This window comes from Phalaenopsis equestris, unplaced genomic scaffold (genome assembly GCF_001263595.1).
Source record: "Phalaenopsis equestris unplaced genomic scaffold, ASM126359v1 Scaffold000160, whole genome shotgun sequence".
NCBI lineage: Eukaryota > Viridiplantae > Streptophyta > Magnoliopsida > Asparagales > Orchidaceae > Phalaenopsis > Phalaenopsis equestris.
Genome location: NW_018164602.1, coordinates 454518 through 468208, shown reverse-complemented (window position 1 = coordinate 468208; position 13691 = coordinate 454518). Strand labels below are relative to the sequence as shown.

The 13691-nt window shown below is 35.7% G+C and overlaps 1 protein-coding gene across 1 annotated transcript in view; it reads left to right on the top strand.

The window, feature by feature from the left end:
- Positions 1-13691, top strand: part of LOC110021989 (dynamin-related protein 5A) — a 33773-nt gene that overhangs the window by 15940 nt on the left and 4142 nt on the right. Inside the window, exons 12-15 of the mRNA XM_020720740.1 lie at positions 9566-9791; positions 10130-10180; positions 11232-11460; positions 11917-12056. Coding sequence (XP_020576399.1) covers positions 9566-9791; positions 10130-10180; positions 11232-11460; positions 11917-12056 — 646 coding nt within the window. The remainder of the gene's footprint in view (positions 1-9565; positions 9792-10129; positions 10181-11231; positions 11461-11916; positions 12057-13691) is intronic.

Below are 13691 nucleotides of genomic sequence, written 5' to 3'. Positions count from 1 at the left end.
TATAAATATATATTGTTTTTTTATTTATATATGAGGTTAGACTGTTATTTCTTTAGAAGAGTAGAGCTCATTTATTTTTCGCATATTTACCTTTAGTGTAAATGGCTAGACTTTAAAGTAGCTAGAAGACATCTTTTGATTTCATATTTTCAATGATATTTAGCTAATTTAAATTTTAGTCATTAAAAATTTTGATGCAGGGTGAAAGATGTAGAAGGAAAATGGGCTTTATCTCCTTCGTCCAACTCTATATATAATATGATAAATTTAAATCTAGCAAATAGTATTTGAAATTGATAAAATGTACGTGGTCAATTGACGCGAGCACTAGGGCAGCGGCCAATTGCGGGCCCTGAGAATCTGCGGGACAGAAACCCCTCGAACCTTCGCGGGAGCGGAAACTCACACGAAATCGCGTTAGCAGGAGAACCCGCGCGAGAGGAGGGAAGAAGGATTGCGAACTCACGCGATCCATAGGGGACTGCTTCACACCGGTTCTCTTTGGGAAGAATTTTCTGGATTCCTCGTCTTTTTTACCCCTTTCCTTTGTGTAGAAGCTTCTTTTGTTCTGAGGGAACCTATACATTGTCGTGGCATGTGTGTGGAGAGTCAGTTCTAGTAGAGTTGTCTTCTGATTTCTTGTGTGGAGTCTCTTTTCCTTTTGTGGGCTATATCCGAGGAGGTGGTCTGCTCTGGATGTATCCTCTTCGAAGTGGTGATTGTATCCTCCTATTTTATCTTCTCCAATTCTTCTCCCCACTCTTCAGCCGCCAAACTCTCCCTTCGTGACCCTGATAGTCAGCCATTCCCCCTTCCTGCTGGTTATCGTTGTTGTTCCGCCTCCTTTACTCCTTTCAAGCTTCTCCCAACTACCTTACTACCACTATTGACCACCTACAACCCCTCCCACTTGCTGTCCCTATAATTCCACACCGTCCCTTCGCTACCACCCTCCTCTCGTGGCTACCGTCATCCCTCCCAATCATCTCTATCCCTCTAACCAACCTCCATCACCCATTGAGGTACATTTAGGAGTGTTTTCTTGTGTCATTTTTTTATTTTGTGTTGTTATTTCCATTTCAGTTATGTTGTAACTCTATTTTAGTATTAATAAAAGTTTGCTTTTGTGTTTCCACTGTTTTTCTACTATTTCTGGTATCATTTGGTATCAGAGTTAGGTTCAACACTAGTCCCATCCTAAGGTTTTCTAACATCTACCCCTACCCAAGCCATCTCTATTGAATTTTTCCTTTCGATTTCCAACCCTAGCCATGCCACTGTGAAGAGGTACACCGAACTCACTCAGGAAGTGATTCAGTGAGAAATTCATTGTCGACAATGGAGACTAGCAAAGTTGGATGACGAAATCCAAGAAGAGGTTACCTTCGTCCGTGATTGAGAGAGTCCAAGAGAAAACAAGGACAATGAGATGAATCCGTTCCATAAGGAAAATCACAGTGACGAGGAATATCGACAATGCTGCTTTGGTATCCAATATCAAAGGAGGCTGAGAGAAGAGGATCCTTTTGAAGGTCAACAGGAATTTGGCATCAGGATGGACCTTCCAGAATTTTAAGGAGGTATGAACCCGTTGATTTTTTTGAATGGCTACAATCAGTTAAACGGATTTTCAAATATAAAGATGTACTAGAAGACAAGCAGGCCAAGTTTGCTGCTATTAAGATGAAGAAGCGCACTTCCCTATGGTGGGAAAATGTGTAGAGGCAGAGGAAGAGGGAAGACAGTGAAAAGATCACTAGGTAGGAGAATATGTTCACACCACTATTGTCAGAATATGTTTCTAAAACTTCACAACTTGCAGTAGAGAAATCTTTCAGTCGAGTGGTTCACAGTCCAATTCGACCACTTGTAGATGAAATGCGAGCTGACGAAGCCAGAGAAACATACGATAGCCAGATATCTCAGGGGTTTGAAACTCGCCATCAGCAATGTGTTACAGGTTTGCAGCCATATAGGACGCTAGGGTATGTCTAGACATTAGCCTTGAAGCAGACCAGAAAATAATCATATTTCAAGCAGCAACTTTCAGATAATTTGTCACCTACAATCACCACGATCGATAGGGATATCCCAGAAGACACAGGCAAGCACAGATAGGGGAATGACACTACGGAACAAAGCAGGAAGAAACAGGAAAATAATAGCTCCTCCAACATGGTACAAAAATTTGTTACCGATGCCACGACTATGGCCACATAGCCTCCAGTTGTCCCACGAGCCAAGTTGTCTTATTCACGGATCACGGCGTCGTTGATGAGATAGAGGAAGAGGACTCCGACGATAGTCCCAAGGAAAAACTTCAGCACCAGGGGCAGGAAGAAACAGGAGAATAGTAGCTCCTCCAACATGGTACCAAAATTTGTTACCGATGCCACGACTATGGCCACATAGCCTCCAATTGTCCCACGAGCAGGATAATTACACTCACAGATTAATGCGTCGTGGAAGAGATGAGCAACGAAGCAAAAGCTGAGGAGCAGGAAGAAACAGGAGAATAGTAGCTCCTCCAACATGGTACCAAAATTTGTTACCGATGCCACGACTATGGCCACATAGCCTCCAGTTGTCCCACGAGCAGGATAATTACACTCACAGATTAATGCGTCGTGGAAGAGATGAGCAACGAAGCAAAAGCTGAGGAACAGGGTGAATTGTATCGACTCCCACTAAACAAAGGAAAAGTGCCCGTGATTCGACAAATCCTGTAAACCGAGGACACGGGAGATTCATAATGGCTTCGCCACATCATATTCTACATCTGCTGCATAGTGAATAAAAAACTTTACAGTCTCATTATCGAAGGCAGAAGCATCGAGAATGTGTCGTTGACACATGGTAGAAAAATTAGGCCTCGCAACTCAGAGACATTCCCAACCATATTCACTGACGTGACTGAAGAAGAAGAATCAGGTAAGCATTGACCGAAGATACTTGGTAGAATTTTCGATTGGAGGCCAACTGCAAGACCAGGTGTGGTGTGACGTGGTCTTTATGAATGCTTGTCACCTTTTGTTGGGACGACCATGACAGTTTGACTGAAGGACTCAACATGACAGATATAAAAATATATATTCTTTCACAAAAGACGGGAAGCACATCGCCCTCATTCCGTCGACGGAGCCTGAGATCACAGGATCTCCCTTATCAATAAAACGACGTCAGTGGAACCAATTTTAGTGATAACACCAGAGAGGACCGTGAAACTCGCCCCTGATACAGGACATATACGATTGAGGTTATCTCAGGTTGACGTCTTACCAGCAGCACCACCGCCGTGCGGGAAGGGTCTGATCACTCTCACTACACGCTTGATTAAATTGATCATAAGTTACTTTGGGAAGATTCACCAACATAGGTGTGGTGCACAGCCTCAAAAGGACAGATCGATACAGACATTTACTCGAAAGTTAGTGAAGGCCCTTAGATACCTCGAGAAACAATGCAGTTGATAGTGGGATCCAGTTGTGGTTGATAACGAAACAGAAGCTTCGACCAATGAAGTTGAAGCTCCCCCCAACCCCAAGAGACTGACGCAGACACTAGGGCAGCGCTCGATTGTGGGCGCTTTGAACTAGCGAGGAAGAAGCTCTACGAAGCTTCGTGGGAGTCGGTACGCACATGAAATCGCGATAGCGGGAGGACCCGTGCGAGAGCAGGGGAGAAGGATTCCGAACTTATGCGATCCAGAGGGTATTGTTTTGCACCAGTTCTTTTTGGGAAGAGTTTTCTAGATTTCTTGTTTTTTTGACCTTATTCCTTTGTGTCCTCTATCCTGAGGGAGCCAATAAATTGCCATCCCATTTGTTTGGAGAGTCAGTCCTAGTGGAATTGTCTTCTGATTTCATGTGTGGAGTCTCTTTCATCTTTGTTGGCTGTACCCGAAGAAGTGGTGGTGCTCTGGTTGTATCCTCTCCGAGGTGATGATTGTATCCTCTTTTTTTACCTTCCCCAAACCTTTTCTTCCCACTCCCTAGCCGCCAAATTCTCTCTCTGTCATCCCGACACTCAGCCATTTCCCTTTCCTACAGGTTATTACTGCTGACCACCTAGAACCCTTACTTTTGCTACCACCCGCCTCTCGTGGCTGCTGTCATCCCTATCCCTCTAGCCGACCTCTACCACCCATTGAGATACGTTTAGGAGTGTTTGCTTGTGTCATTTTGTTATTTTGTGTTATTATTTCCGTTCATGTCATGTTGCAACTCTATTCTAATATTAACAAAAGTTTTCTTTTGTACTTCCATTGTTTTTCCTACTAGTTCCGGTATCATCATTGCAAAGATGGACTCCAAATCCATCATTTTCATTCTGATTTGAACATAATTTGAGCTCAAACTGAAATCTGTTATTTTGTATTGAATGTAGCTCTAGCTCATTCTGCACCTGAGTTTTATTAAATGACCAAGTACAAATACACATGCTAATTTACCGTTGAATGTGGTTTTGTTCTTTCTTTTAGGGACCAATGGATTATCAAATTGTATGAATCAATGAAATAAATATTAGATGAACCATCTATCTATAAAGAAATCAATGTGAACAGTCTTGTCTTCCAGGATTGCAAATGGGTTTATCTCATGATTTTTTCCGCTCATGCTGATATCTTAGAAGAATCTATTTGATTCTGAAGTAAGAGAGCTAGCTCCAGTTCAGATTTGAATTTTTCTAAGAGCTTTCTAAATCCAAATTGAAATTTCAGTTAGTTTTGTTCCAGTTCTTAGCTCAAACTAGTCAGATATGCTTGGTTAGTTGTAGCTTTAATTAGAAGCACAATAAATCTAGTGAAGCTGTAGTGTAATTTGTAAGCGATAACATATTTGTGCTTTGACATTATTCAATTACATCACGTTCCATACTGTAACTACTGAACTTAGTGTGTTCCTGTCATCAACCACCGAGTTTAATTGAGAGCATAACCCATTTTTGTGTTACTTCTGAGGCTTTTGACATCTTACTAATTTGCTAATATTTTCTCTCTCCATAATTAAGCATTTCAATGCCATACTTGTATTATGAGCTAAGCTTAAGTGTTTATCTGAATTTACATTTTGGTTTCAAGTTCCAGGACTGGAAGCTTAGATGAAAATGGTATTATTTATCTTCTCTATCTTTTAAGGATTAAACATTGATGAGAGTTGTCATCCAAGATATTCTGAGGCCTATCAGATGCAAATGAAAAATGATCAACTAGGCTTATTTTGGATCATCTTCAAGCCATGGGTTTTTTGGTTGGCCGGTGCTATTATTGATTAACTTAGAACAATTACGTTCAATAATATAATGGTTTAACAGTGCGAATTTGAAAATTGAGGTGTTTTATCTTTGTTAGGTGAGATGTAAGCATCAAGATGGATGGAGGCACAAGTCTCAAACTAGAAAAAATAAAAATTTGTAAATTTAATAAATTTTCATTAATATGACAAACCATCAACATATTCACTTAATTTATCATCACAAAAGATATAAAATTTTATGCAGGGGTTGAAAGTAAATAATAGATGATGACCTGAGAACACTCATTGAAATTATTCCATTTTAGAATTAAGTAAAACAACAAATTAATTTTTGTTATTGTTTACTTTAGCATTAGATTATTTTTTTAAATTTTGTTGTTGCAATTAGATAATGTTTTGCAATCAATGTGGGATAACTTCTACTGATAAAAATGGATAAATAAATTAAAAAAATAAAGATTAGTATTGTAATATAAAATATAAAACAAAGAGTAACATAATTAATAATAATTTAAAACCTAAAATAAATAAATACATAAAAATTAGACTCTTTGTTCCTTCCGTTTCTTGCTCTAGGCATCGTCTCTAGTGCACGACTTGAAGATGATCCCCAGTTGTCGATCTTCTTCTCTTGCTCTCGCTTTTCACGCTGACATAAAGGCAAAGATGAAGATGAACTCTTCTTAGGCGGTAGACCTCATAATCCGAATCCTATATGAGTTCAAAAAGCTAACAAGTTGAATGCATTGTTGTGGACCGAAGAGATATATTATGTCGGCATACAAGATATAATATAAATCAATATTATATAATGTAATGTAATCATTTATTATATGAATTTATTGATGCTTTGTCTCAACATCCCTATAAAATAAGGCCTTTAGGCATATGCCTGAGCCAAAAAAAGCTTATGCCTCATGGCGACATCTTGGCGTGAACTTTGAGGTTTTTTTTATGCACCTCAAATCGAGGCACATCAATTGTACACCTATAATGATTTTTGAAATCATAAATAACATTATTATGTTTGAACCCGATCTCCGATGCAAGCTTAAAAATAGTATCAAGCATAATGCCCAATATATAACGAAACTTAAGTATTGAGGATTGCTGAGTATTTATGATTGCTTATAAATTTCATGAAGTTTACATATAGAATTAGTATTGATGCGTTCTAGAGATTTCACGAAGAAGTAATGAATTATCGTCTTAGCTTTGTACGAGAATTCAACATATACTCAGATAAAAGAAAACAACCAATAGAGATACTAGAAGCTTTTATGTGAAAAATTCGGAAAGAGAAAAAAACACGAGCCTGACCTTGTCAAAACACTCCACTATGAATTGGTGATTACACACACAGATCCCTGTCCCACGGGCGGAAAAGGACTACATAGTTCTTTAAGATGCAATGTTCGTTTTACAATTATTGGGAGTGGTTGCAGTTGGAACAGTAACACTGTCTTCGAGGTGCGTCACTGCACGACGTATTTGCTAACACAATGGTGCTTCATTGTTTTGCAATGCACGTTGAGATTTCACAACACATGTTATGACTCTATTAGAGATTTTGCTGCAAGGAGTAGGTGGCGGTCGATAGTGATTGACAACGGCGGCGAGTGATAGTTAATTGTGGTTGGCGGCTGCAGGAGCGAGTGGAATTTGCTTGATTTTTTGTGCAAAAACGATGTTGGGCTTCAGCTTCTTCTCCAAGATCTGATCTTCCTCTGACTCGGGTCTAGGTCCCCTTTCAAGAAAGGAGTATGATTATTTGTAGAGCCCATGTTGCAAATAAAGAAGGATTCTGTACTACTCTGATTGGATAGCTTGAGGAGGTTTCCTCGATCGAACGGTGTTCTGTGGACAATTAAGTGCCTTAATGATTTTAGAGTTGAGTGATCTTGGGCTCGTTGGATTTTTCTTGTCGAGAAATTCGATTTGATTATAAGCATGTCAGATTTGAAATCTATTTCAACTTCCAATTATGTTTTGAAAAATTTCAAAAGTGTTTTAATGAAGCAGGGCTTGATTTGACCAAGATTGGACCAATTTAGTATTATTGTGTCTGTTTCGTCAAACTGATCAATTTGATTGTAAGTTTGCTAAAATTAGAGTTCAGAATGACTTTTAATTGAAATTTGAATGTTTCTCGTTTAAAAAATTGTCTTGAGATTTATGTTGTGCCTCGATATTTGTGTAAGATGGTGGAAATTTGCTGACAGTGTATCAAATTTCATCATAACAGCAAATGTATCAAATTTCATCATAATAATTATTCGCATTGATCAATATAGAACAAGAATCATATTTTTAAACTTCTGAAGATGAGAAATATTTGAATTTTTAGGGTTGATGTTGGTTTTTTGATGGTGAGAGTTAGGTTTATAATATGAATATTGTTATGAAAATTATTTTGGAGTGAAATGAATGGAACAATAATATGCATCTTCTTCATAGAATCTAAAGATATTTGAATTCATCCTCAATTTTATCATCTGAAACCTTTAAAAAGTATATTCTCCAATAATTTCTAGTTAGATTTAATCCTTATCTAAAATAATCTTCTCCTACCCTAATGAGATGCTAATGACTTTGATGAGATTTTAGCATAATAATATTTTAATTTTATGTTGAATATAAATTCTGAACTAGAAATTGTGATTGCAGGAGTTATTAATCTCATAGTGTTCTATGTGCGGCATCAATACGCTGACTATCGTTTGCAATTTTGGGAAAAGTAACACGATGGATGCTCTCACTTGTTTAATTTCATCTAGATGCAGTTGTGACTTGCGAAAAGTCATTGTGGGAGTACATGGATTGAGATGGAACTTGTGTAGAATGATGGAGAGCAATTCACAATCTTGAATTGTAGCCATTTAGAAGTGAGTGCTAGTCGATCACCTAAGTGGGTGCATTGGGGATTGTGTGATCAAGGCACAGACAAATACAATGCTTATCATGGGTTAATGATGAATGGGGTTTCATGATCAGTCACATGGTGTGATTGTGACCTAGAACTTGGATATGCAATTGAAGGTTCAAATGTGATTGAAGGTTCAAATACGAGTAGGCGGATTTGCAATTGATGGTTTGTATACGTAGCATGTTGTGGAGACAGAATCATGCGAAGCATGCTACATCAAGTTGTGCACTTGGTCAAGTTGCCATCATGCACAGAATTATGAGAAGTGGGCAGTGCATGAGTGTGGAGGTGGCCTTAGTGAGTGGATTCGAGGTTTGACTCTGATACCAAATGATGTGAATGAGAGTAATGAACTATCATGGGAGATTCAATGCCAAGTCATTTATGATTTAATGAATAAAAAATAAATCAATTAATGGATCAAAAACAATACAGTGATTTCTTATATTTGGGTAATCATGTAAAAGCTTTTCCAATTTCCTTCTAAAATGTAATCTTGGAGGGGTTATCGTACAATGGGCTAATGAAGTTGGGGCAATCACATACATGGTACCTGAAACTTGGTTTTTTTACAAAACCAACATGCTTTTACATTCTGTTTTAAGCCTATCGTTTAAATCTCAAAATTCAAAACAAAACCCTAACCTGTTTTTCCCGCTTTTTTGCCAAATTTCAGCAGTTTGATTGTGGCATGTGCAATATATGGACTCAATAGTTCAAAAAATTTATAGTTGTTAGTTTAGTAAAGAGACGAGCTGGGTGTGTTATGTATTTGGTGTTTTGTGAACTCATCTACATTGTGAAGAATACTGTGGTTGCATAATTTGCCATAATGAGGAACCTATTCTTTTACTGAGCAGCGACATTTGAGGATTTAGAAAGCTTTTTAACTCGTACTTCCAAATTCTCTAGTCAGTTATTGTCGCTTGTTTATGAGAAATTACTCAGGCAATATTCACGTATAACTTACAGAAGTAATGCTTTAATGAGAAAATAATGTCAACACTTTCTTACATATATTCATTAACAAGTGTTGCAAATTTATTTCTTGCAAAGAATAAAATGCCGTAATGCTTTTCCACATCTCTGTGGATATCTGCGGTAAATTCACATTCTGAGTTATAATGAGAGATCAAAATGCCTGAAAGAGATGGACAATTTCTTAGAACCCTTATTAGAGATATATATCAGTTGAGAAAAATTTAACTAAATGTTGGCAATTTTTTGTTTGTATCTATGAAAAATATATAAGCGATACTGTTCTTTTTTCTTTATTCATTAAAGCTAAAATTTGACCAGATATAATTTATTTATTTTATTTTTACTCTTATACTTGAGGTCTGTTTTTTTAAATATATATAGTTTTTATTATTTTGTTTTGTAGGCGTCCTGGTGGTGACAAGATATATAATGTCTTTGATAATCAACTTCCCGCAGCTTTAAAAAGGTTGCAGTTTGACAAGCAGCTTTCAATGGAGAATGTGAAAAAGCTAATCACTGAAGCAGATGGGTACCAGCCCCACTTGATTGCTCCTGAACAGGGGTATCGTCGACTCATTGAGTCATCATTAGTTAGCATTAGAGGCCCAGCTGAGGCATCTGTTGATGCGGTATGCATTCTCTACTTGATTGATTTTATACGACCTAATCTCATAGTTTCATACTTTCTATAATTTTGATTCACATAATTTTGTTTGCTTTTTTTGCGTACTTTACTAAGGCTTTTCTGCTAGGTCATGCATAAATATGGATGTTTATGTATTTGTTATTGCATAATACGTAAACATGCAATATGTAATGCATATTATCTGCAATACGTAAACATGCAATATGTAATGCATATTATCTTGCGTAAGTTCTTTATTGTAGCTGTGTAATTCATGTAAATCTGTTAATTCCCTGAACTTGTTTGGCTGTTGGTCTGATCTGTTTCTTCCCATGCTTTTAGGTTCATGGCATCCTCAAAGAGCTGGTTAGTAAAGCTATCAGAGAGACTGTGGTAAGGCTCTTTTTTTGCTTAGCCATCAGGCTTTGTTCTGTTATTGAAAATTTTGTTTGTTAGGCTGGAATCATTGGAGCTAATTAATGAATTTTTTTTTCTTATTTGAATTCTGAGAATTATTATTCTTCTGAAAGTTATTTAATAACAAACTTAACTTATGAAGATGAGGTGATAGTCTAGTCCTCGGTGCATTGCTTGTAAATTCATTTGAAAAAGTTTGTTAATGTTTAAACTGACAGAGATGGAGTGTCTTAAATGCTTGGATTTTTTATTCAGATAGGCAATGCATGCAAAGTTGCTTTGACTATTTTTCCTCTATTTGAGTGCTGTATATAGTTAATTTACAAGAATAAGCATAATATTGTCTTATGGCACAATTTATTTCTTCAAAAGTATCTCAAGACTGCAATGTGAAAGAAATACCATGGACATCACACTCATTTGTCCAAAGACTATGAAGATTGAATCCATTGTTGTCCGATATTTTGGTTTTCTTTATTCCTTTTTTCTTTCTTTTATTTCTCTTTGTTTATTATTTATTTGTCCTTTGCTTGGTAAGCAGGGGATGAGCCTGGTTATTCATGCACCTTGGTGCTTTCCTTTATTTTCTTTCAGAATTATTTTTTAGACCTTGCATTATATTATCGTTTTGTATGATGCCTAGTTTACTTGTCTTCCTTTATCTTCCACTAATCCTTTGTCAGGTTATAACTAAAATAGAGGGGGTAGGGGGTAGAAATAGACATAAATTAAAAAAAACCGAATCATATTATGCTAGGTTGAACATAAGGTTCTATCTTGTTTATAGTGATCATGGACATTTTTAAACCAAAATGAATGAAAATCGATCTTGTTGCCCTGATTTTTTTCTCCTTTTTTGAAAGAGATCCTAATTCACATTTTAGTTATATTATGTTCACAAACATTTCCTGTTATATTTTTGGGTTTATTGGGCCCTTATTATTTTGGTTGCTGACGTTTTTTAGGACCATGCTTGAGACTGGTTGTTAAACTTTATTGATCTGAAATTCAGTTATATTCTTAACAGGAACTCAGGCAATATCCTGGCCTTCGCGTGGAGGTTGGAAATGCAGCTATTGAGTCTTTAGAGAGAATGAGGGAGGAAAGCAGGAAAGCAACTCTCAAGCTTGTAGACATGGAATGCAGTTATTTGACTGTTGACTTCTTCCGGAAGCTTCCTCAGGATGTAGAGAAAGGCGGAAATCCAACTCACTCAATTTTTGACAGATACAATGATTCGTACCTCAGACGAATTGGTACGGAGCTACTTTGGCTATGCTTTCTTGAATGCCAGTTTATTTGAATATACACATTCTTGCTAATATATTTCGATATGCATGTTAGGTATATAAAGTTTATAACCTTAAAGATTAAGGGGGTGTTTGGTAGCGCCCTATTATTAAGATTTATGGTCAGATTTACTAAATCCATCTAAATATAAAAAAGCGCAAGCTCCATGGATTTGTGAAATTAGGATATAAGATTCAAATCTGGCCTTCAATTCATATTAAATCTTGATATAATAAATCCAACAAAGTAGTGGATTTAGTAAATCCGGATTTACTAAATCCTATTAATGCTAAATCCTGCCTGGAGCCAAAAACCCCTTAAACCATTATTATTTTGATAATTGACCCCGACATCATGTATGGATGGGGCCAATCTGAAGTATTTTCTTTACCATCAGGATTCCTAATACCTCCATTTTACAGGAACTAATGTTCTGGCCTATGTAAACATGGTCTGCTCAAGTTTACGTAATTCCATTCCAAAATCTATTGTTTACTGTCAAGTGCGGGAGGCAAAGCGCTCACTGCTTGATCATTTCTTTACTGAAATTGGAAAGAAAGAGGTGAGAACACACTTTTCTCACAGTTCCAATTTGATGAACTGCTGTATATTTTTGGTAGAATTTTGAGATTGTTGAAGCTTAAATAGTTTACCCTTTCATTACCCTTTTTTTTTCCTCTTTAATGCGACAGAGTTATTAATTTATTTTTCTTCAATTCTCTACAAAAGTTAATTGTTGATATGAGGTATGCTTGCAGATTAAATTCGGGGACAAGTTTTTACAAAACTTTGACTGTTTTCTGAAGTTATGCTTCTATCCCTAATTACATGCATTTTTGTGCATGTTTCTATGGATAACCGCTTATACAAAAAAAATGGTTGTGATGGGGGCAAAACAATGGCTGTGATGGGGGAAACTAGAAAGAAAAATAGAAGTGTAGTCATTTTTGCTCATTTTTTTATTGTTTATAATTCTTTTTGTTAGTCCATGAAATTAATATTAGGATATAAAGTTGGAATATGTATATTCTAACAAGGTAAATTAAATTAGTAGACATTTTGGTTCATAGGAAGATAAGTATTTTATGCATTCAAGAAGTTTAATGGGTTGGTGAAAAGAATAATGAGATTGATAGCTTAGGTTTTTATTTTTGATATTCAGGTAACAGTAGTCGTGCTAGAAATGGTGCAGTTATACTTATAAATAAGACTTTGAAAATAATGTTATGAACATTAATATAATTTGTTATGAAAATTAATATTCACAATGTTAAAAGTGTTTATGCTCCTCAAGTAGTTTTGGATATACGTTCAAAAGAAAAATTTTTGGAATGATCTTGAAGAATTGATGCAAAGGGTCTCCCTTGAAGAAAAAATTTTTATTGAGGAGATTTAAATGGACAAATTGGTAGAGAGGTAGAATATTTAGAAATATTTTTGGTAGCTATAATTTTGGAGTGACTAATGGAGAATGTACTGTCATATTAGATTTTATTTTAATTTATGATCTTGTTATTGCTAATATTTTATTTTTAAAAAGATAGGAGCATTTTATCACTTAAAAGAATAGATGTAATAAAACACAATTTGATTATTTTCTTATGAGAGAAATATATCATTTGAGATTGTAAAGATTATAAAGTTAATCCAAATGAAAATTTAACTACGCAACATCGATTATTGATTTTAGATTTTAAGATGAAGGGTTGTAAGATGAAAAATATAATGAAATGTTATCATTGAATTAGATTAGGACATCTTAAAAGACAATTAATTTTTTTTATGAGTAAATTTCAAAATCATAAGATTTGGGATGTTCTTAAAGAAGTAAATATTATGTGGGATAAAATAATGAATATTATTAAACAAGATGCAAACGATGTATCTGAAGAATTAAGGTGAAAAACTCTTAGGAATAGAGATAGTTGGTGGTGAAATAATAATATACAATAAAAAATAAAAAATAAGAAATTTTTTTATAAAAATTAGTTTAAATATAAAAGCTTGTAGAAATGGGAAAAATATAGGTGACATGTAGGGAGAATTTAAGAGAATAATTAGTGATGTTAAGAATTTTGTTCTTAATGATATTTATAAGAGATTAGATACTAAAGAGTGTCAAACATGTCTGTATAAATTAGCTAAACAAAGAGATAAGAAAAATAAAGATTTAATTCAAGTGCATTAAGGATGAAAA